The sequence below is a fragment of the Mobula birostris genome, chromosome 30, assembly GCF_030028105.1.
Source record: "Mobula birostris isolate sMobBir1 chromosome 30, sMobBir1.hap1, whole genome shotgun sequence".
Taxonomy (NCBI): domain Eukaryota; kingdom Metazoa; phylum Chordata; class Chondrichthyes; order Myliobatiformes; family Myliobatidae; genus Mobula; species Mobula birostris.
In genome coordinates, this window is record NC_092399.1 from 7,381,424 (window position 1) to 7,402,792 (window position 21,369).

Consider the following 21,369-nt stretch of genomic DNA (forward strand, 5'->3'; position numbering starts at 1 on the left):
CTGCTGTGGGTCTGTTCGTTATCCTGCAATGGGTCTGTCCATTATCCCGCAATGGGTCTGCTTGTTATCCTGCAATGGGTCTGTCTGTTATCCTGCAATGGGACTTGTCCATTATCCCGCAATGGGTCTGTTCATTATCCTGCAATGGGACTGTCCGTTATCCTGCAATGGGACTGTCCGTTATCCTGCAATGGGACTGTCCATTATCCCGCAATGGGTCTGTTCGTTATCTGGTTTGGCACGGTATAACAGACCCATTTTCTTGACGATGAAGAGCCTGTTTTTCATGCATTGTTAGAACATGAAGAATGACGTCCTATCTTGATCTTGATCTTGACGCAGACAATCACATTACACAGTATCAGTGGGGCACAATATATAGTGGGATCAAGCAATGTGACTCTCACGAAGAGCAGACCCCGACAAGTTGACACACTACCATTGTGACATAGACATATTATATGTTCCTCTACAGAGAATTCAGAAAAGAAACTCAAGCCAGTTCCATCATGGATACTCGCCTCCCCAGCAACGAGGACACCGTTACAAGGCAGTGCCTCACAAAGCTGGCATCCATCATTAAGAACCCCCCACGCCCTCTTCTCATTGCTACCGTCAGGGCCGAGGTACAGGAGCCCGAAGACCCACACTCAACGATTCAGGAACAGCTCCTTCCCCTCCGCCATCAGATTTCTGACTGGACCCACGAACACTACCTCACTACTTCATCTCTCTCTTTTTGCACTGCTTATTTATTTTAATTTTTAAATATATACTTCTTATTGTAATTTACAGATTTTATTATGTATTGCAATGTACTGCTGCCACAGAACAACAAATTTCATGACATATGCAAATGATATTACACTCGATTCTGATTCTGAAAAGTAGTTATGATTTTTTTAAAATGGTTTGGCACAAGGATTTACTCTCACCTTTAGCTGAATACCAGTAGCAGAGTGGAATCCGGTCAAATAAATCATTCTGATTGGCGTGAAACTGCAGAATACAATAACCCAGACAGTTTATTACTAGGATCACATGAGTCCGATCACGTTAATGCTTGGTCTTCTATTGGGAACCATTTTCACCGGATAGACCATGGAAGCCGGCTAATGACTGAAGGCTGATTACTGACGACAAATTATACAATGAGCAAAAAAGCAAATTAGTTGAGGTTTATTGGGATGGTAGTTACTCGGGCGGGCTGGTTATTGAAGTTCAGCCGCTTGGTACACGCTGCAAGAGTTGGTGACATTCGCACTGCTGATGTGAATGTGGCTGTGCGTTTAGAGTATCGGGATGTAGCTGTCGATGCGGGCACGGTGCCTCTGAGCGATACACTCTGCGATCCACACTATGTTCCGGCACTCCTGCTCCTTCAGCTTCATGTAAGCGTGAAACACGCCGAAGTGGAACTGGCTGTCAAACGCCAGCACGTTCAGCTTCACCTGCGGGGTGGGAGGGTGACAGCGTTAGAGCGTTCGCCTCGTTATCCTCAGCGAGAATCTCTAACCAGCAATGGCAGCTCCACGCCCCCGTCGTTCTGAACCGGCTCACGGCCTCAACCCTCTGCCCTGCACTGAGTCCTGCCCAGGAGATACGCCCAAATTGAACAAACGTGCGAATCTGGGACCAGCTCAAATGTTCCAGGTTCAAAACACAATTAGCGTGATGCTATCCCATCTCGGGGCGTCGGAGATGGGCGTTCAGTCCCAGCGCCCTCTGGAAGGAGCTTGTACGGTCTCCCCGTGACCACGTGGGTTTCCTCCGGGTGCTCCGGTTTCCTCCCACAGTCCAAACATGTATCGGTTGGTAGGTTAATTGGTCATTGTAATTGTCCCTTGATTAGGCTAGGATTAATCTGGGGTTGTGAGTGGCACAGCTGGAAGGGCTGCAAGGGTCTGTATTTCCAAATAAATAACAATAAAATGTGCCCAGGCCTAAACACAGCATTATTATTTTTTTCTCTTTAGAACTGCATGTTTTTCTGAAATTACATCCATTTGTGCTGTGTGCTGTTGGTAATATGTTTTTCACTTTGGCCCCAGAGGATGGCTGGTTCTTTCGGCTGTATTCATGCATGGATGAGTGATTAAACTTGAACTTAATTAAACTGGGCCGGTGGTTGATGGTGTTAGGCAGGGGTTGGGTGGGCATGGCGGAGAAGAGTGCATGCAGGAACCAGGGGAAAGAGGAATAAAAGGAGAAGCTGAAACAAGAGCGGGAAAGGGAGAGGTTGTAGGACATTGGTTGATGAGTCCTACGTAGGATGAAGAGCATTTTGAGGAGACAGGGAAGTAGGGAGATGGGGTGAGAAAAGGGGTCGGTGGTAGGGTGACTGTGTGGGGGAGTTGTGGAGGAAACGCTGCAGGGTTACAGAGCAGACTTGACAGGCTGAACTCTGCCCCTATGTCTTAAGGCAGGGCACTACGTTCCGAGTAGATGAGATGGGGTGAGTAGGAGGCCTGGGGTAGCAGAGGTAAGAAAGGATGAAAGTTGATGCGCAGAGGATGAGGAGGAGTAAATGGGAGGTCAGGGACGAGCGTGGACGGTGGCCTGAGGGGATAAGAAGGATCTTTGACCAAGTGGAGGAGTAGCCTTTACCTCATATTCAAAGAACTTGTCCTCAAGCGTCTTCTCATCAGAATCCTTCCCTGCATTTTCAAACAAGTATTTATACTCCTGTTGACAAAGAGGAAGGAAGAAGTCAGAAGTTGGCATTATTTGAGGTGACTGGACACATGGGTTTGGGATCACACCCATCGACAGTGATTGTCAATCATCACGGATGTGAGACCATTGAAATTTGGGAGGAAACTTGAAGGCAGATTGCATGGCATGGATACAGTACTGGTCAGTGTGTGCTTGAGGAGGTGGGGGGAGGAGAGGGCTTTTAGTGGTCTTAGCTGAAGGGGAGTAAAATTTTAAAAGTTTCATACACACAAAATTTCATACGCAAGTCAGGAAGCATCTATGGAGAGGAGTAAAAAGTCATATTTTTATGCCAAGAGGAGGGACTCTGCAGCCTGAAATATCAACTGATTACTCCCCTCCATAAATTACTGCCCGACATGCTGAGTTTCTCCAACAATTTGTGTATTTTGCTCAGGGTGTGCACATCTGCAGAACCTATTGTGATTTAAAGTTTTTTTTTGGCCAGACTCTCCTCCTTGTAACACAGACAAAATGCTGGAGGAACTCAGCAGGTCAGGCAGCATCTATGGAGTGGAAAAGAGTTAACGCGTTGGGCCAAGGCTCTTCATCAGAACACTTCTCCAGCCATTAAGAAGAGCAACTCTTTCACTCCCTGGCTAGTGAGATCCTTTCATCATCTTGGTGACTCTCTCTGGGTATTTCCCTCAACTTCCACTGAAAATAAAGACCAGTCTTTCAGCCACATAAAGAGATCAAGAAGCTATGAGTCCTTGACTAATCATTAACCCTCTTCTTCACCTCGACACTTTTCAGCACCCATAGCCTGAAATGTAAGTATGGCATATTGTTAGTGGGGTCAATGAGAAGCTTCAGGAAGAGAACTTACCACGTAATATGCAGCTACTGCACGCACGTGCTCAAAATCTTCTGCGTTGGACAAGAGGGTTAGACCGTCAGGGTGCAGTCGGCCGCAGCATGGGTACAGCGCAGATCGGTCCTCTCTGCTCAGTTCCGTCCCAAAGGAGTTCAGGGTGATGATAAACGCACGGCGGTCAGCCTCAAACTACAGGGAGAAGTTACTGGGGAGTAAGGCGGAGGCCCAGAAGGAGACGCCACCCACAGAGAGGCCCTCAGAATCCCTCGCGGAAAGCACAGCGCTGAAATGCTGCTGTGTCCCAGTGTCTCTGCCCCACATAAAGCCTCATTCTAACTTCAACCACCAACAGCAATCCATTCCCACCCACACTCTTCTCGCATTTCCAATTACGCATCGGCATTATTCACCTCAGCCCACCCTTTTCGACTGTGATTCCCACACGCTCACCACTTTCCGGATAAACAAGATCCTGCCAAGTTCTTTAACCTACATCGTTGGGTACTGCCTTCTAAATCTACCCCAGTAAATCCTTTGATATCATTGTGAAAGGCAAATCTTCTTTGCACTTTCACCAGTTCTGTACCTGAAAGTGCACAGAACCTGTTACATTACCAAACCAAGTCAAACGCTCTGTTCCCAGTTCTACCACTATCGGTATCCCTGTGGTTTTGTTTGCTCTTTGTGGGCTGTTATTCATAATTAATTTGAATGATTTCATCTGATGAATCAGGAGCAGGTGTGGGCCATTTGACTCTTGAAGCCTGTTGTCATTCACAGTCACTCAGTATGATTGCGTCTGAACTGTGGGTAACCTCTTTTTTTTAGATTAGATTAGATTCAACTTTATTGTCATTGTGCCGAGTACATAAAGGCAATGAAATGCATTTAGCATCTAACCAGAAATGCAGTGTTGTTTACAAAATAACTGCGAATAAAAAAGTGCTACAGCACACAGATACAAAAGTACTGAGACAGAACAATATGGATGCAATACTGCTTAGTGCTGTGACGTGAGGTTCAGCAGGGTCACAGCCTCAGGGAAGAAGCTCTTCCTGTGCCTGCTGGTGCGGGAGCGGAGGCTCCTGTAGCGCCTACCGGATGGGAGGAGAGTAAAAAGTCCATGGTTAAGGTGAGATGCATACCTGATAATGCTTTTCGCCCTGCCCAGGCAGCGTTTATGGTAGATGTTCTCAATGGTGGGCAATTGGGTGCCGATAATCCGCTGGGCAGTTTTCACCACACGCCGGAGTGCTTTGCGGTCCGATACGGGACAATTGCCATACCACACTGAGATGCAGTTGGTGAGTATGCTCTCAATGGTACAGCGGTAAAAGTCCGACAGTATCCTGGGACAGAGGTGAGCTTTCTTCATGCTTCGCAGGAAATAAAGGCGCTGTTGCGCCTTTTTGATCAGGTTAGAGAAGTTCAGGGACCAGGTGAGAGCCTCGGAAATGTGGACACGAAGGAATTTGAAGCTTGATACGCGCTCCACTACAGTTCCATTGATGTAGATGGGGACGTGAGTGTGACTCCTGGCATGCCTGAAGTCCACATTGATCTCCTTGGTCTTCTGGGTGTTAAAGGCCAGATTTTTGTTGGCACACCACGCAGCCAGGTGCTGGACCTCATCCCTGTAGGCCATCTCATCATCCCCTCTGATCAGACCAACCACCGTGTTGTCGTGTGCGAACTTGATTATGGAGTTAGAATCATGTACAGGAACGCAGTCATAGGTGAAAAGGGAGTTCAGAAGAGAGCTCAGCACACAGCCTTGAGGCACGCCGGTGTTCAGGGTGAGAGTGGAGGAGGAGAGGTTGTCTAACTTAACTGATTGGAGTCAGTTAGTCAGAAAGTCCAAGGTCGAATTGCAGAGGGATGAGCTGATACCAAGCTGGCGAAGTTTGGCTATCAGCTTGGAGGAGATCACAGTGTTGAATACCGAACTAAAGTCAATGAACAGCATTCTGACGTAAGAGTTGGGGCTGTCCAGGTGGGTCAGGGCAGAGTGAAGTGCCATGGAGATGGCATCCTCTGTTGACCTGTTGGTGCGATAGGCAAATTGATGGGGGTCCAGGGTAGTGGGCAGACAGGATTTCAGTTGTGATAGAACCAGTCTCTCAAAGCACTTTGCAATGATGGGGGTGAGTGCAACTGGACGGAAGTTATTCAGGCCCGCGGCAGTGGAATGCTTCGGCACTGGCGTGATGGTGGCGACCTTGAGGCTTGTGGGGACAACTGCCTGGGCAGGGACAGATTAAAAATGTCTGTGAAGACCTCGGCCAACTGCCCTGTACAGACTCTGAGCATACGGCCAGGTATTCCATCCGGACCAGCTGCCTTCCGTACATTACGCTCAGGGTGGCGTAAACATCGGAGGTGGAAAGTGAGAGAGACAGTTCACCAGGTTTAACCCCCGCTACCCCTTCAACTCTTTGCTTATTGAGTATTTCATTTCTTCCCCTTCTTAAACCCACTGGGGCAGAGGCCACTGACAGAAGTTTGCCAGAGTCCTCTGTCCTGGACTTTCAGTCTTCCAATCTTTCAAGGTGTGGCCCATTGAAGATCCTTCCTCTCCCAGGAATGAGGTCTTTGCAGGTCCTGTTGGTGTTTCCGTAGCTCTGGGTTTTTATGAGATGGGGTTGCTAGCCCCAAGTCCATCCCTCCTCCTTTTGTAGCCGGGCTTGAGGCCGTCCAGAGCAGAGTTTATTTATTTTCCTCTGCTTTAAAAAAAGGCCCTGCTTTCACGGGCCTTTGAGGAAGAATTTCACAAGACTCACAATCCTCTGAAAGAAAAAATCCATCTCATTTCTGTCAAAAATAGACATCTGCATATTTTTTAACCATGATTCCTTGTCCTAGATCATCTCACCAAAGTAAACACCATCCCTACTTTCATTCTCGGGATCCTAAATGTTTGAATCCAGACACCTCTTTCTTTTCTAAACCAGTGAATGCAAGCCTAGTTTACTCACCCTTTCCTCATAAACAACCTGCTTATTCCAGGTATCAGTCTTGTAAAACTTCTTTGCACTGTTTCCAAAGCACTAATATCCTATAATAAGTCGACCATTACTAGATGTGGTCTCACCAATACCTAATATAACCATGGGGTGTATGGGGTGTCAGGGAGGGGTAGCACCTCTGGTGGGGGAACATGTCATGTCCTTTTCAAGGCAGTTTGTCCACCTTTGGTCCCCACCTGGCACTCAGCTCTCACCTGTGGCTCCCCGTAGCTGTTTGCATGCGACAGCGGCCACACCCTAGGCAAAGGCTTCGACAAGCCGGCTAAACCAGGTGAGGGTAGCCGCTGGGTCTCAAACCCTCGGTGAGATAGGGAGTTGTCTATCCCAGCATGTGAAGATAGACTCCGGTGGATTGAGCGGACGAGACCAATGGAAGGTCCAACGGTCAAGAAGGCGGTCTCTGCAAGCGCTGTGGAACGTGTAGAGCAGGACAAGACACAAGAGATGTCCTGGTCATCCACTGCGCCTAGTCCCATCTCCAGCCGTCTCGACTCTGTCTTACCACTGGATCCAGATGGGAATTGGGAAGAGAGAGTGAGGCTGATGCTGTGCAACTCTCCCTCACTTAAATCCAAGTCACGCGCTAGTCTCGACACCATCAATAATGGTGTCAAGGTCCTCTTCGACGATGATGGACAAACACAAAAAAAAACATAACTTTCTTTAGTATTGAGTTCCACTTACATTAAAGAAACTAGACTGTGAGTTTTACAATTATTTTCTGTACTTACACACAAACCTTTTGTGAATCATGTAGATTCATCTGTGTCTCAGAGCACCACTGTCTCTCACCAATTATATAATACGCTTAGTTTTCTCTTTTCTCTGCTGATCAATAGATCTATACTGCAGTTCATTTGTAAATTGATCATCCATCCCTCAAGCTTATTAACGTGCTTTTAATTTGTCACATCTTTCCTTAGTTGCAATCACAAATGGTAATTTAGTGTCCTCTGCAAATTTTCAAGTTGAGTTTCTGATTCCCAAGCTCAAATTGTTAATGTAAATGAAGAGTAAAGTAGTCATTGATTAGATGTTGAGGTCAATAGGGGACATGGGGGTTGGATTGGAAAGTGGTTCTGGGGCACTAGATCAATGGTAATCTCATTAAATGTCAAAGCAGGATGAGAGGACATGGCCCTTTTTGTTATGTGCTTGACAGCCAGTGAGTCCTGCACTGTTTATTGTGAGTCAGTACTTCTGGCATCTCCAGAGAATTCTTCCTTTTCTGTTTAATAGGCAACCCAGCTGGCCGGTGGTGTAGTGGCATCCGCACCGGACTTCGAGGCGAATGGTCCTGGGCTCGAATCCGGCCGGCTCCCTGCACGCTTTCAGTCCGTGCTGGGTTGAGTGTCGAGCTAGCAACTCGGCCTCGTAAAAAAACAGACAAAAATGCCAAAGAAACAGCCAGGTTGCTGTCCGGTGTACCACGAGGCGCGGAGAGGAACTCAATCAACAACCTCCTTTCTATTCTTCCTTGTGCATGCTAATACTCTTACCCTCAATATGAGTCTATTCTCTGGTAAACTATTGAAGATCTTTAGGAAATTCACTAAGATTCCATCCACTACTTCACCCTAATCCGAATGGTTGCTTCAAAGAATTCAGCATGAGCATCTTCTTTTTTTTGAAGTCTATACTGACAGCACTCGTCAAAGATTACTGCATACTGATTACCCCTACTGCATTTTCTTCCCTTTATAAGCTTTTTTGTCATATCTTTCAGTAAAGATTAATTATCAAGCATCTGGTCTTTAGTTTCCTGAAGATGTACCCTCTTCCTTTTCGAATACAGGAATAACATCAATGTCCAACAATCCTGTGATACTATTCCCTTCTGTAATAAATGAAATAGCTACACTGCAATTTATTCTTCAGCTTATTTTAATTATCCACCTCAACCCCATTCTCCTGCCTTCTCCCCGTAACCTTTGACTCCCTGACTAATCAAGAACCTTACATTATACCAAATAACTCGGCCTCCACGGCCATCCGTGGCAATGAATGTCACAGATTCACTACCCTCTGGCTGAAGAAGTTCCTCCTGGTCTCTGTCCTAAAGGTATGTCCTCGTATTCTGAGGCTCTGCCTTCCTGTAGACTCCTCCTTACATCTCATGGTATATTAACCACAATAATTAACAATGTTACATGGCAAAGTAGTAAAGTCTTCCAGAAGTGGAGTTTTCTCTCCAATGAAGAGGAGGTGTCTGCTCTTCTTTGAATAAGATCACAGGTGAACTTTTTCATTAGTTGTCTATCTCCTAATTAAGTTCTGCCAATCTATTAGTTTGGTCTTTGTCTCAAACCCCAAACATAGACCCAGAGTCAGGCAATATTTGCTGTTGAGTCAAGTGACAGACATGGACAACTTTAAAAGTCATCTCCGCACCCACTTACAGATTTCACGCCAAAAAGGCCATCTCCAAGCTTCCTGCGACTGCATTCAAACTCAAGCCTCTACTTGGCTCAACACCTTAACAACCGTCCCAATGGACTGAGGATCACCAGGCCAGACTGCTGGAGTCACTCTTTACAGATAACAATTCGAGTAGAAGAGATTGATGTTCCTACCTCCAGAATGGGACACATCACCTGCTCGGTCTGTCCACCCTGCTCCTTACAGAAATTGTAAAATGATTCTAGATATGCCTGAAAAGCAAAGTCGAGGTTCATGAGGAGGAAATAATTGATGATGTCTAGTAATGCCCAAGTAAATTGAGAAAATAAAATTAATTTAACTTGGATTTATGTGAAGGTTTTTATATGGGGGGTGGTGCTGGAGGGTGTTCCCCCTTTTATATGGAATAATAGGGACCTAGAGTGAATAACAGACTGTGTCCTATTCAAAGGAGTCAAAAGATGTTTAAATAGAATAACATACACCAGGTAGAGTTAGATGCTGGAATCTACCTTCAGAGTTCCTTAGGAGTCTTTTCTTTCTTCAGAGTCTGCGGTGATTCTGCACAACATCTAAAACTTTGACAAACTTGTGTAGTGGAGGGTATATCGACTGGCTGCATCATGGCCTGGTATGGAAACACCAATGCCCTTGAACGGAAAATCTTACAAAATGGCCCAGTACACCACGGGTAAAGCCCTCCCAGCCACTGAGCACACCTTACAGGAAATGTTGTCGTAGGAAAGCAGCATTCGTCGTTAGAAATCCCCACCACCCAGCTCATGCTCTTTTCTCACTGCTGCCAGCAGGCAGAAGGTACAAGAGCCTCGGGACTCACACCACCAGGTTCAGGAACAGGTACTACCCCTCAGCCATCAGGCTCTTGAACAAAAGGGATATCTACATTCACTTGCCCATCCATTGAGATGTTCCCACAACCAATGATCTCACTTTAAGGGCTCTTTATCTCATGTTCTCGTTACTTATTGCTATTTATTTATATTTGCATTTGCACAGCTTGTTGTCTTCTGCACTCTAGTTGATCTTTCATTGTATTCTATAGATTTGCTGAGTATGCCTGCAAGAAAATGGATCTCAGGATTGTGTATGGTGACATATATGTACTTTGGCGATAACATTTACTTTCAACTTCGAACTTTATGCTCCTGCCATTACCTTGTAAAGTTTGTTTCGTAATATTTCAATGTTGACTTCATCGAGGTCGTTCTCTGAGATGCAGTCTTGAAAGAAGGAAGCTGAGAATTGAAAATCACCAAATTTGTGTTCAGGGTTAACCATACCGACTTCTCCAGAAAAATTGTCACATGACAAGTGTATTTAGTATCAGAAACACTGACCACAGGAAGAGCCTCAATTCCCCACCACTGACCAGCTACACAAGACAAAAGACCCGTTCCATTGCTCTGACCAGTCACACAGAGAGGTTCAGCAATTTCTGCATGAAGCCAGATCCTCAGCCTCCCGATAAGGTAGAATCTTGTTGCTCAAAGTAGGTAACAATTGGAAGGAACGAGGAGAGAATAGACTCAGAGAGAAGTGTTAAGATATTTTAATTGAATGCTGTGAGGATGCAGGTACATCTTGCAAATGACAAATAAGAAGTGTTTTCACAGAGCTCAGAATATTTTTAAGACTGCGAACTAATGTACTAATGGAGAGAAGAACTTGGATATGATCAGATTAGTGAAAAAAGAGCACGTTTTCACTATTTTCAGGTTATTTGGACAATATTTTGGTATGAATTTATGAATTAATAGTGGAAGTATTGTTTCGTAATTCTGAGTGTCCCTTTCTATTATTTCTAATGGCTAAGGAGAATGAATAGATTTATGAATGGTCCATGAATCATTAATCACTACACATATATCAGAAATATATATATATATATAAAATGTACAGTATATATGTAGTGGTACTATTCTATACTGAATATGTATGCAGATATTGTAAATTGTAGCATATGTTATGTATTGGACTGTACTGTCACAAAACAACAAATTTCACAATGTATGTCAGTGATATTAAACCTGAGTCTGATTCTGAAATTTGTTTCCCATTATTGCCTTTAAATTAGTAAAAATCTACACAGTGTGGTGGGAGAGTGCAGGTGAGTGAGGTATAAAGGGATCCGGGCGTTCTTGTGCTTGAAGTACAAAGAGTACCAATGGCAAGGCTAATGGCAGAGTGGTTTTTATTGCAAAGCAGCTGGAGGTTAGAAATAGGGAAATCTTTTTTACAACTGTACTGGGTATTGGTGAGGCCACAGCTGGGGTACTGAGCACAGTTTTGGTGCCCTGATCTATAAGATAATATGGCAATGTCGAAGGCTGTCCAATTCCTGGGATGAGAGGACTGTCCGATCAAGAGAAACTATTCTTTGGAGTTTCGAAGAATGAGGGGTGAGTTTGCTGAAACATAAGGTCCTAAGAGGGAATGATAGGGTAGATGTCGAGAGATTTTCACTACTAGGGGAGTTTCAAATGGAAGGTCATACTTTCTAGATAATCGGTGGGTCAATGAAGACAGAGGTACACAGAAGTTCCTTTCCACAGAGATTGGGGCATCTCTGGAATTCTTTCCCCTCGGAGAAATGTAGAAGCTAGATCATCATGAATAATTAAAAAGGAGGAAGAGGAATTTTTGAAAGCTCAGGGAATTGTAGGCAATGAAGATCTAACAGAAGTGTTTTTTTTTAATATAATTTTTTTTGAGTTTTCAAAAAGAATACATGAAAAGATAAAATCTACCCTCCCCCCTCCCCTTAACCCTCCCCCCCCCCCATATATATAGTCCTACCTAAAAAGAAAGAAAGAGAGAAAATAGAAAAAAACCGCCTGGGTGTTGGAAGGTTTCCACATGCTCCATGGGATTCAAAATAAATTTGGTATAATTATTTGTTACTTTCCCCAAGGGACCAAGATCTTTATCGGAGCACTTAAATATGCCATCCTATCTTTCGTAAATAAGGGCGCCAAATATTCAAAAATGTTACATATTTATCTCTTAAATTATGAGTAATTTTTTCGAGTGGAATAGAACTAGCCATTTCATTATTCCAACGATCCATACTTAAATACGAATCAGATTTCCAAGTAACTGCTATAGTCTTCTTAGCTACTGCCAATGCAATTTTTATAAATTCTTTCTGATATTTATTCAATTTAAGTTTCGGCTTTATCCCTTCAATATCACCTAATAGAAATAATACAGGGTTATGTGGAAGTTGAGTTCCAGTAATTTGTTCCAATAAGACTCTTAAATTTATCCAAAAGGGTTGAATTTTAAAACAAGACCAAGTAGAATGTAAAAAAGTACCAATTTCTTGATTACACCGAAAGCATTTATCAGATAGATTTGAATTTAATCTATTTATTTTTTGTGGTGTAATATATAATTGGTGTAAAAAATTATATTGTACTAATCTAAGTTGAACATTTATTGTATTTGTCATACTGTCAAGACAGAGTCTTGACCAATTTGTTTCATCAATATTAATATTCAAATCTGTTTCCCATTTTTGCTTTGACTTATGGGTTCCTTGTTTAATTGTCTGTTCTTGAATCAAATTATACATACAAGAAATAAATTTTTTAATTTTCCCTTTTTGAATTAAAATTTCAATTTCATTAGGTTTTGGCAAAAACATTGTTTGACCCAGCTTACCTTTTAAGTAAGCCCTTAATTGAAAGTAACAAAAGAAAGTATTATTAGATATTTTATGTTTATCCTTTAATTGTTCAAATGACATCAATATACCTCGTTCAAAACAATCTCCTATAAATTTAATCCCTTTTTGGTACCAATTATATAAAAGTTGATTGTCTATTGTAAAAGGAATAAGTCTGTTTTGAAACAAAGGTCTCCTTGCTAATAGAAATTTCTGTGTTTCATTATCATCATTTATCTTATTCCATAAATCAATCAAATGTGTTAATATAGGAGATTCTTTCTTTTCCCGTATCCATTTAGATTCCCATTTATATATAAAATCTTCAGGTCTATTTTCTCCTATCTTGTCTAGTTCTATTTTAATCCATGCTGGTTTTTGATCATCGAAGAAAGATGCAATAAATCTAAATTGATTTGCTTTATAATAGTTTTTAAAGTTTGGAAGTTGTAACCCTCCTAACCTAAATTTACATGTCAATTTTTCCAATGATATTCTTGACATTTTACCTTTCCAAAGAAATTTTCTCACACATTTATTTAACTCTTGAAAAAATTTCTGTGGCAATTGTATTGGTAATGTTTGAAACAAATACTGTAATCTAGGAAATATATTCATTTTTACAACATTGACTCTACCTACTAATGTTATTGGTAGTATCATCCATTTGTCAAAATCTTCTTGAATTTTTTTCAACAGTGGTAACTAATTAAATTTATATAAATTCTTTACATCATTATCAAGTCTTATACCTAAATACTTTATACCATTTACCAGCCATCTAAATTGGGTTACTAATCGACATTGACTATAGTCTCCTTTAGTAAGAGGTAAAATTTCACTTTTATCCCAATTTATTTTGTAACCTGATACCTTCCCATATTCATCCAATCTAGAAGCTAATGGAAGTGTTGAGCCTGGATCCAACTGAAGTGTTGAGCCTGGAAAGTCCAGGATCAGAGGGCACAGCTTGAGAATAGAAGGATGTGCCTTTAGAACAGAGATGAGGGGGAATTTCCTTAATCAGAGAGCGGTAAATCTGTGGAATTAACTGCCATAGACAGCCATGTCATTGATAGATTCTTGATTAATCAGGGCATGAAGGAATACAGGGAGAAGGCAGAAGAATGAGGTTGAAAGAGATAATAAATCAGCCACGATGGAATGGCAGAGCAATCTTGATGGGCCGAATGGCCTAATTCTTCTCCTATGGCTCATGGTCTTATGAAAAAATAAGTTAATTGCTCTTAACCAAAAGTTGTGTTAAATTTTAGTCCCCCTACTTAAATTCCAAAATTCTCCACACAGTTCTGATGAAGGGTCATTGATCTGAAATACTAACTCTGCTTTTACCCCCGCGCCGTTGCCTCTGCTGCCTGCCCTGTTTCTACTCCAGCGGCCTCTATAATGGACACCAGGTCTTCCCTTACCTAGTGGTGTGTCAACCAGGATGGCATTGTAGAGTTCAGCAGGAGTCTGGGCAATGTGAACAGCTTCCATCTGCTCAAAGCTGCCCAAGGGGTGGCATTTGGGAAGGAGTTCGGAGATTGGACGCTGGCGCAATGTGCCCGTAATCAACAGGATGACGTTGTCAATCATGTAGCTGTACCTTTAAAATAATGGGCACATGTTACACTGGGCACATGTTACATTGGGGAACATGATACATTAGGCACGTGTTACACTGGGCACATGTTACATTGGGGAACATGTTACATTAGGCACGTGTTACACTGGGCACATGTTACATTGGGGAACATGTTACATTAGGCACGTGTTACACTGGGCACATGTTACATTGGGGAACATGTTACATTAGGCACGTGTTACACTGAGCATGTGCTACATTGGGGCACCTGTTACATTGGGGAACATGTTACATTAGGCATGTGTTATTTCGGGCAGGTGTTACACTGAACTCTGTAGCATTTCATAAAGTCTGTCTGTCTAGGTACCGTATCCGATGCGGACTTTGGTGACCATGGTTTTCCATATGGATCTATCCTTCGTATTTTGGATGACGTCCATTTCCTCGATGTGTAGCCACCTGGCTGTGCTTTTGATGTACATAAGCCAAGGTCTTCATCTAGGTTTGCTCCTCTCGATCTTTCCAGAGAGTATGAGTTTTTCTAGTTCATCTTTCCGCATGATGTGTCCTAGGAATCTGAGTTGTCTTTCTCTTATTGTTGGTATGAGTGAGCGAACTGCTTGGGCTCTTCTGAATAATACTGTCATTAAGTTGAGCTCTGTATTACGAGTTTTGAAGCTAACATTGAGAGTTGGCGCTGTAGCCTAGTATGTGTAAAGGAATGGGGGCCTAATACAGTTAGTCCAGTGCAGCCTGATGTAGCCCAGTTACTGACTGTCAATCATGCACAATTATTCTCTAATTAATCTTCAGGGCAACGTGATAGTGTAGTGGTTATCACAACGCTTTACAGTGCTAGCTGGATATTGGAGATCAATTCCCACTGCTGTCTGTAAGGAGTTTGTACGTTTCCCCCTCCCACCCCCTGACCACGTGGGTTTTCTAGATTCCACCCACATTCCAACGACGTACTGTCATGTTTCGTAGCTTCAAAGCATTAAGCTATTTCAAATGAAATACGGGTTTAACTTCGAGTTTACTCTTAGCACACGTGTCACGTGGTGACGTATACAATTAATGTATATTTACAGATGGCACGTGACCAAGTGGTTAAGGCGTCAGTCTACTGATCTGAAGATCGCTAGTTCGAGCCTCGGCTGAGGCAGTATGTTGTGTCCTTGAGCAAGGTGCTTAATCACACATTGCTCTGCGACAACACCGGTGCCAAGCTGTATGGGTCCTAGTGCCCTTCCCTTGGACAACATCGGTGGCGTGGAGAGGGGAGACTTGCAGCTTGGGCAACTGCTGGTCTTCCATACAACCTTGCCCAGGCCTGCGTACTGGAAAACTTCCAAGGTGCAAATCCATGGTCTCACGACACTAATGGATGCCTGTATTTACAGATAGCCCGTAATTAATCATTTAAACGAACTGGAAAGCTTAATCAACCAATACAGAGACAAAATTACTCAAACCTAACTGGTATATGAAATACACAACATGTACGGGTTAGGGTCGGGAGTTGTAGGCACGCTACGTTGGGAGCGTGGCGTCACTCACGGGCTGCCTCGCCGATTTGATTTGATGCAATGGTATGTTTCAATGTACAAATAAAGCAAGTTTTTAATCTTTGATTACTTGCTCGCCCACCGTTGCGTTTCTGGGTAATGAATTGCAATTTATTCAGGCACCCTTTAGCATTCTCTTCCCTAAGGAACACAACAGTACGAAGTCCTGGTTACTAACGTGATGTAATCCAGAAAGGTGGTGAGTGGCGGCAGTGCGTGGTTCCTCAGGTAGACAAATTCCAGCAGCAGTTTCTGTTTCAGTTTGTCATCAATCACCGACACCGTCAGAGGGCCAGTTTCGTTAGACAAAAAGCTACCATAATCTGTGCTCTGGAGATGGAGCTTCAGGTCTGCAGAAAGACAATTAGACAGCAAATCTATTCATAAAACACTAAACATCAGATGAAATTTAATTAAGAGCAAGACTGACACTGGAATGTCTGTGATTTAAAGCTCAAAGTAAATTTATTATCAAAGTCAGCATCGGTGTGTGTGGGTGGGGTGTCCGGGGAGGGGTAGCACCTCTGAATGAAGGGGCTTGTCATGTCCATTCCGGGACAGTTCACTCATCTTATAGGTCCCCTTTGGACACCTGGCTCTCACCTGTGGCTACAAGTAGCTGTCTGCATGTGACAGCGGCCACACCCTGGTACACCGCTTCGACAGGCCGGCTAAGCTAGGTGAGGCCTCATACCCCGGTGAGATAGAGACATGCCTGTCCCAGCTTGCAAAGTCTGCTCCCGTGGACTGGGCAGATGAGATCTACAGTGGGATCCAACGGCCAGGAAGGTGGTTCTGCAACACTTTGTGGAGGGCAAAGGGCATGACAAGGCACAGAAGACATCTTGGTCATCCATTGCAACCAAGAAAGACCCCAGTTTGTGACACTTGTTCGTACCACTGGGCCCAGACTTCCACGGTTGAGAGAGTGGAACTGCCCCAGGGCAATGACTTTTCCACTTTAAGAACTCTCCCACACAGGTTTCCTGTCATCGTCAGATACGGTAGACAACCACCACGTCTGTATGTCACCATATACAACCATAAGATTCATTTTTCTGTGGGTATTCACAGTAAATACAAATAAATAAATAACAATGATAAATAAATAAATAAATAAATAAGCAATAAATATTGGGAACATGAGATGAAGAGTCCTTGAAAGTGAGCCCATAGGTTGTGGAAACAGTTCAGTGTTGGGATGAGTGAAGTTGAGTGAAGTTATCCCCCACTAGTTCAAGAGTCTGATGGTTGAGGGGTAATAACTGTTCCCAAACCTGGTGGTGTGAGCCCTGAGGCTCCTGTACCTCCTTCCGGATGGCAGCAGTGAGGAGAGACCGTGCCCTGCTTGGTGGGGGACCTTGGTATGGGATACTGCTTTCCTGCGATAATGCCCCATGTAAATGTGCTCAGTGGTGGGCTGGGTCAAGGAATTAAGCACTTATTTTGGCTCCTCTATTTAATGACTCAATTAGTCCAGGTAAAACTAAAGATTAGCATTTCAAAATCCTTTACATGACGTTGGATTATTTAAAAAACAGCTTCTAACCAATGGGCCACCCTTCACCTATGATGATGTGATCACGATTGTATTGGGGGAAACTCACCCTATCATGAGAGTACAATAATGATCAGGCATACATTTTTAAGGGTATGGACTGCAGGTTAAATATCGACCAGAACTTTGGGGACACCTCCTCTGCTCTTTGACATATGCCTTGGGAACTTTGTAAAATGAAAACGACTGATGAGAGTAAATGTGTTTCCCAAAAAGACAAGAGGAGGAAAGCTTTCTAATATGGAATAAGGACATTGCAGAAAAAATGGTATGGTTATGCACTTTGGTAGAAGAAATAAAAGCGTAGACTATCTTCTGAACAGAGAGAAGCTTCAAAAATCTGAGGTGCAAAGTGACTTGGGAGTCTTCATGCAGGATTCCCTAAAGGCTAACTTGCAGGTTGAGTCGGTGGTGAGGAAGGCAAATGCAATGTTAGAATTCATTTTAAGAGGACTAGAGTATAAAAGCAAGGATGTAATGTTGAGGCTTTATAAGGCACGGGTGAGGCCTCACTTGGAGTACTGTGAGCAGTTTTGGGCCCTTTATTTAAGAAAGGATGTGCTGACATTGGTGAGGATTCAAAGGAGGTTCACAAAAATGATTCCGGGAGTAAAAAGTTTGTCATATGAGAAGTGTTTGAAGCCTCTGGACCTGTACTCACTAGGATTCAGAAGAATGAGGGGTGACCTCATTGAAACCTATTGAATGTTGAAAGGCCTCGATAGAGTGCATGTGGAGAGGATGTTTTCTATGGTCCGACAGTCTAAGACCAGAGGACAGAGCCTCAGAATAGAGGGACAACCTTTCAGAACAGAGATGAGGAAGAATTTCTTCAGCCAGAGAGTGGTGAATCTGTGGAATTCATTGCCACGGGCAGCTGTGCAGGCCAAGTCTTTATGTATATTTAAGGCTGAGGTTGATAGATTGATTGATCAGGATGTGAAGAGATACCGGAAGAAGGCAGGAGATTGGGGCTGAGAGGGAAATAGATCACCCTTGATGAAATGGTGGAACAGACGATGCCAAATGGTCTAATTCTGCTTATATTTTTATGGTCTTATGGTCTAAATTATGCAAATATTTTGTGTATATTAAAAACCTGCTGGAGATGGTTGGGATGTAGAGAATGAGGAACTAATTAGTCCCAATACAAAACAGATCTACAGGCAGTCCCAGGTTACTTCAGGATACCTATCCACAAGCCAATTTCTTCATAAGTCAGAAATGCCTGTTTCCATAGAAACCCATACGTAAATGCTCTATGTATGCTTGCTTAAATCTACATGAAATGCTATCACAGGAAAGCAGCATCCATCATCAGGGATCCCCACCACCCAGGACATGCTCTCTTCTCTCTACTGCCATCAGGTAGAAGGTACAGGAGCCTCAGAACTCACTTCACCAGGTCCAGGAAGTTACCACCCTTCAACCATCAGGCTCTTAAATAAAAGGGGATAACTTCACTTAACTTCACTTGCCCTATCACTGAAATGTTCCCACAACCAATGCACTCACTTTCAAGGATTCTTCATCTAATGTTCTCTTTATTTATTGTTTATTTATTTATTACTATTGTTTCTTTCTTTTTTGTATTTACACAGTTTGTTGTCTTCTACAGTCTGGTCAAATACCCAAGTTGGAGTGTCTTTCATCGATTCTATTGTGATTATAATTCTATAGATTTATTGAGTATGCTCACAAGAAAACAAATCTTGGGGTTGTATATGGTGACATATATGTACTTTGATAATAAATTAAATTTGAACTTTGAACTTTAGATGCCATTGAATAATTGCCCTAGCACATATCGTACCCAGTCAATAATGAATAACATGAAATATTTAATTATGATTGCTAGATTGAAAAACACATTCAAATATATATGGGAGAATTTGTGTAAGGTTGGATTTCCTTAAGTCAGGTCATTTGAGAAGCCTCTGTACTGCAGAAATTGGTGAAAGTTGAAAAAGTCCCAAGGACTTTGGAAGAGTGGCTATGTGATATGGTTTGGGTGCCAATAAATTTGAGTAATTCATCTCAGATGGGTTCATCCTTTGAAGTTGGAACTTCACTCAGTGTACTCCTGACGTGTAATAGTGGAAAGAGACGGGGTACGGGGGCTGGAATCAGGACATGAGCTACATGACACCTAGTCGGCGCCATGCTTACAGCGCTATTTACATAACTTGTCCAGTGACTCTCACAATGTTGGTGGTGGGGTTTGGATAATGCCACTGAGCCTCTGGGGACTCTGTGATGTTAAACATGTATCACACCAGAAAGCAGTTAGAAAACAAGAACGTGAAGAGCATGGGGAAGATGCCATGTGCCTCCTTAATTCCCTTCCACCTTTCTATTCGATCATTGCTGATTGACTGTTATTTTCCATTCCCACTCCTGCCTGCTGACCATTAACTCCTGGTTACCCTAAAAACCAAACACTTCTGTCTCAAATATAACTAAAGAGTCAGGCTTTGCAGCTCTTTGGGATAAGGAATTCGAAAGATCCATAACTCTGAGAGGGACAAAAAACTTACTCATTTTAAATAGTGATCTATTATTCTAAAGTGAGGACTAACTTCAGATATCCCACAATGTTAAGTTCCCTCAGAATATTAAATTTCATAATTGGTAGGGTAGCTTTCCAGTACCATTGCTGCCTGTGAAGAGTTTGTGTGTTCTCCCTGTGACCATGTGGGTTTCCTCCAGGTGCTCTGGTTTCCTCCCACAGTCCAAAGACGTACTGGTTGATGGGTTAATTGGTCATTGTAAATTGTCCCGAGATTAGGCTAGGATCACATCGAGGGATTGCTGGGTTGAGTGTCTCGAAGGGCCTATTCTGTGCTGTATCTAATGAAAATGTATGTACTGTATAAATAAGCTTTTACTCTTGCAGACTCCAGCGAGTATATGTCCAATCTGCACCTTTTCATCCTGAGGTTGACCAACAAGCATGTACTGAACTGTCTCCCATGCAAAGAAAATCCATTTTTATGAAAGACGACCAAAACTGTTAACAGTCCTTCCATTGCTGTCTCCCCAATGTACATCTACAGCAAGACTTTCCCCAATCCTTCCCCTTCATCCATAAAGACCCAACTTCCCATTTCTCTTCCAATCCCTGTATGCTATTTTTAAAATACTGAATTCCTAGATCCACCTAGACTGTAGAATTGTACCATCTTTCTTGGTCTGAAAAATATTCTGTTTTTTTCTATCCTTCTTTCTAAAGTGGATAACCTCATACCTCACCTGCCACATCTTTGCCCGGTTACTTATATCCCTTTGCATAATCCATGCCCTCCTCACTCCCTGCTTTCCTGTCCAGCCCACAGGGTCCTCCCTCGCCACATTCCCCCCATTCCGCCCCGGCACCTCTCCCTCTCATAGCCGCCAACATTCAGAAGCTAATCCACCGATGAAGAACTATAGGAGGAAGGAGTTACTTTGCTGGAGAAAGTGATTCTCACCTTCAGATTCAGGTGCGTTTATTTATCACATGTACATTGAAACATACAGTGAAATGCGCCATCTGCGTGAATAACTAACAAAGGGATGTGCGGGGGCCAGCCCACAAGTGCCACCAGACACTCCGGCGCCAACGTGGCGGCCTGACAAACTCTCCCAGTGACAGTGGAGTGGAAAGCAGCAGGAAAACTCACCCTCCAGAGTGAGGCATTGCACCAGGTTGAGGAAATCCGCTTGCTTCAGGATCCCACCTTTAAATCCTCTGACCAAACCCTCCAGGTAACCGTTGTCCACGTTAAAGTAGAATTCCGCGAAGCTCATTGCTCAGCTTGTTGCCGTGTTGAGCCTCTCTCCTCTCTCTCAGATGCTGTGCGCACTCTGAAGGTCAGCACTAACAGAGTCCTTGGTGAAATCCTTGCTGGGGCAGGTAATTCCGGCTGTTTGTGTTTGACACAACCTGGCTGGGTTGGCCAATCCTCACTCCTGCCCTGAACCTGCTGGAGATTCAGTCCTTCTGCCTCTGTATGTTGTTACAAAACAG

The 21,369-nt window shown here is 43.3% G+C and overlaps 1 protein-coding gene across 1 annotated transcript; it reads right to left on the reverse strand.

The window, feature by feature from the left end:
- Window positions 1-1,289: 1,289 nt before the first annotated feature.
- Window positions 1,290-21,168, reverse strand: LOC140190479 (V-type proton ATPase subunit d 2-like). Its single transcript, XM_072247093.1, has 8 exons — window positions 21,023-21,168; window positions 15,981-16,152; window positions 14,077-14,255; window positions 10,135-10,214; window positions 9,132-9,209; window positions 3,545-3,721; window positions 2,608-2,685; window positions 1,290-1,451 (listed from the first exon to the last, which is right to left on the reverse strand). The coding sequence occupies exons 1-8, from the start codon at window positions 21,147-21,149 to the stop codon at window positions 1,290-1,292; spliced, it is 1,053 nt and encodes a 350-aa protein (XP_072103194.1). The 5' UTR covers window positions 21,150-21,168.
- Between the last annotated feature and the right edge of the window lie 201 nt (window positions 21,169-21,369).

What these genes read in the sequence shown, in the direction of transcription:
- LOC140190479 (XM_072247093.1), bottom strand. Translation starts at nt 21,149, where the DNA reads ATGAGCTTCGCGGAATTCTACTTTAACGTGGACAACGGTTACCTGGAG. An exon ending in ACCTTTCTGGATTACATCAC is followed by an intron (nt 14,256 to 15,980) that starts GTTAGTAACCAG and finishes ATTATTTTAAAG; the next exon opens with GTACAGCTACATGATTGACA. An exon ending in TGATGTGTCCCATTCTGGAG is followed by an intron (nt 3,722 to 9,131) that starts GTAGGAACATCA and finishes TTCTCCCTGTAG; the next exon opens with TTTGAGGCTGACCGCCGTGC.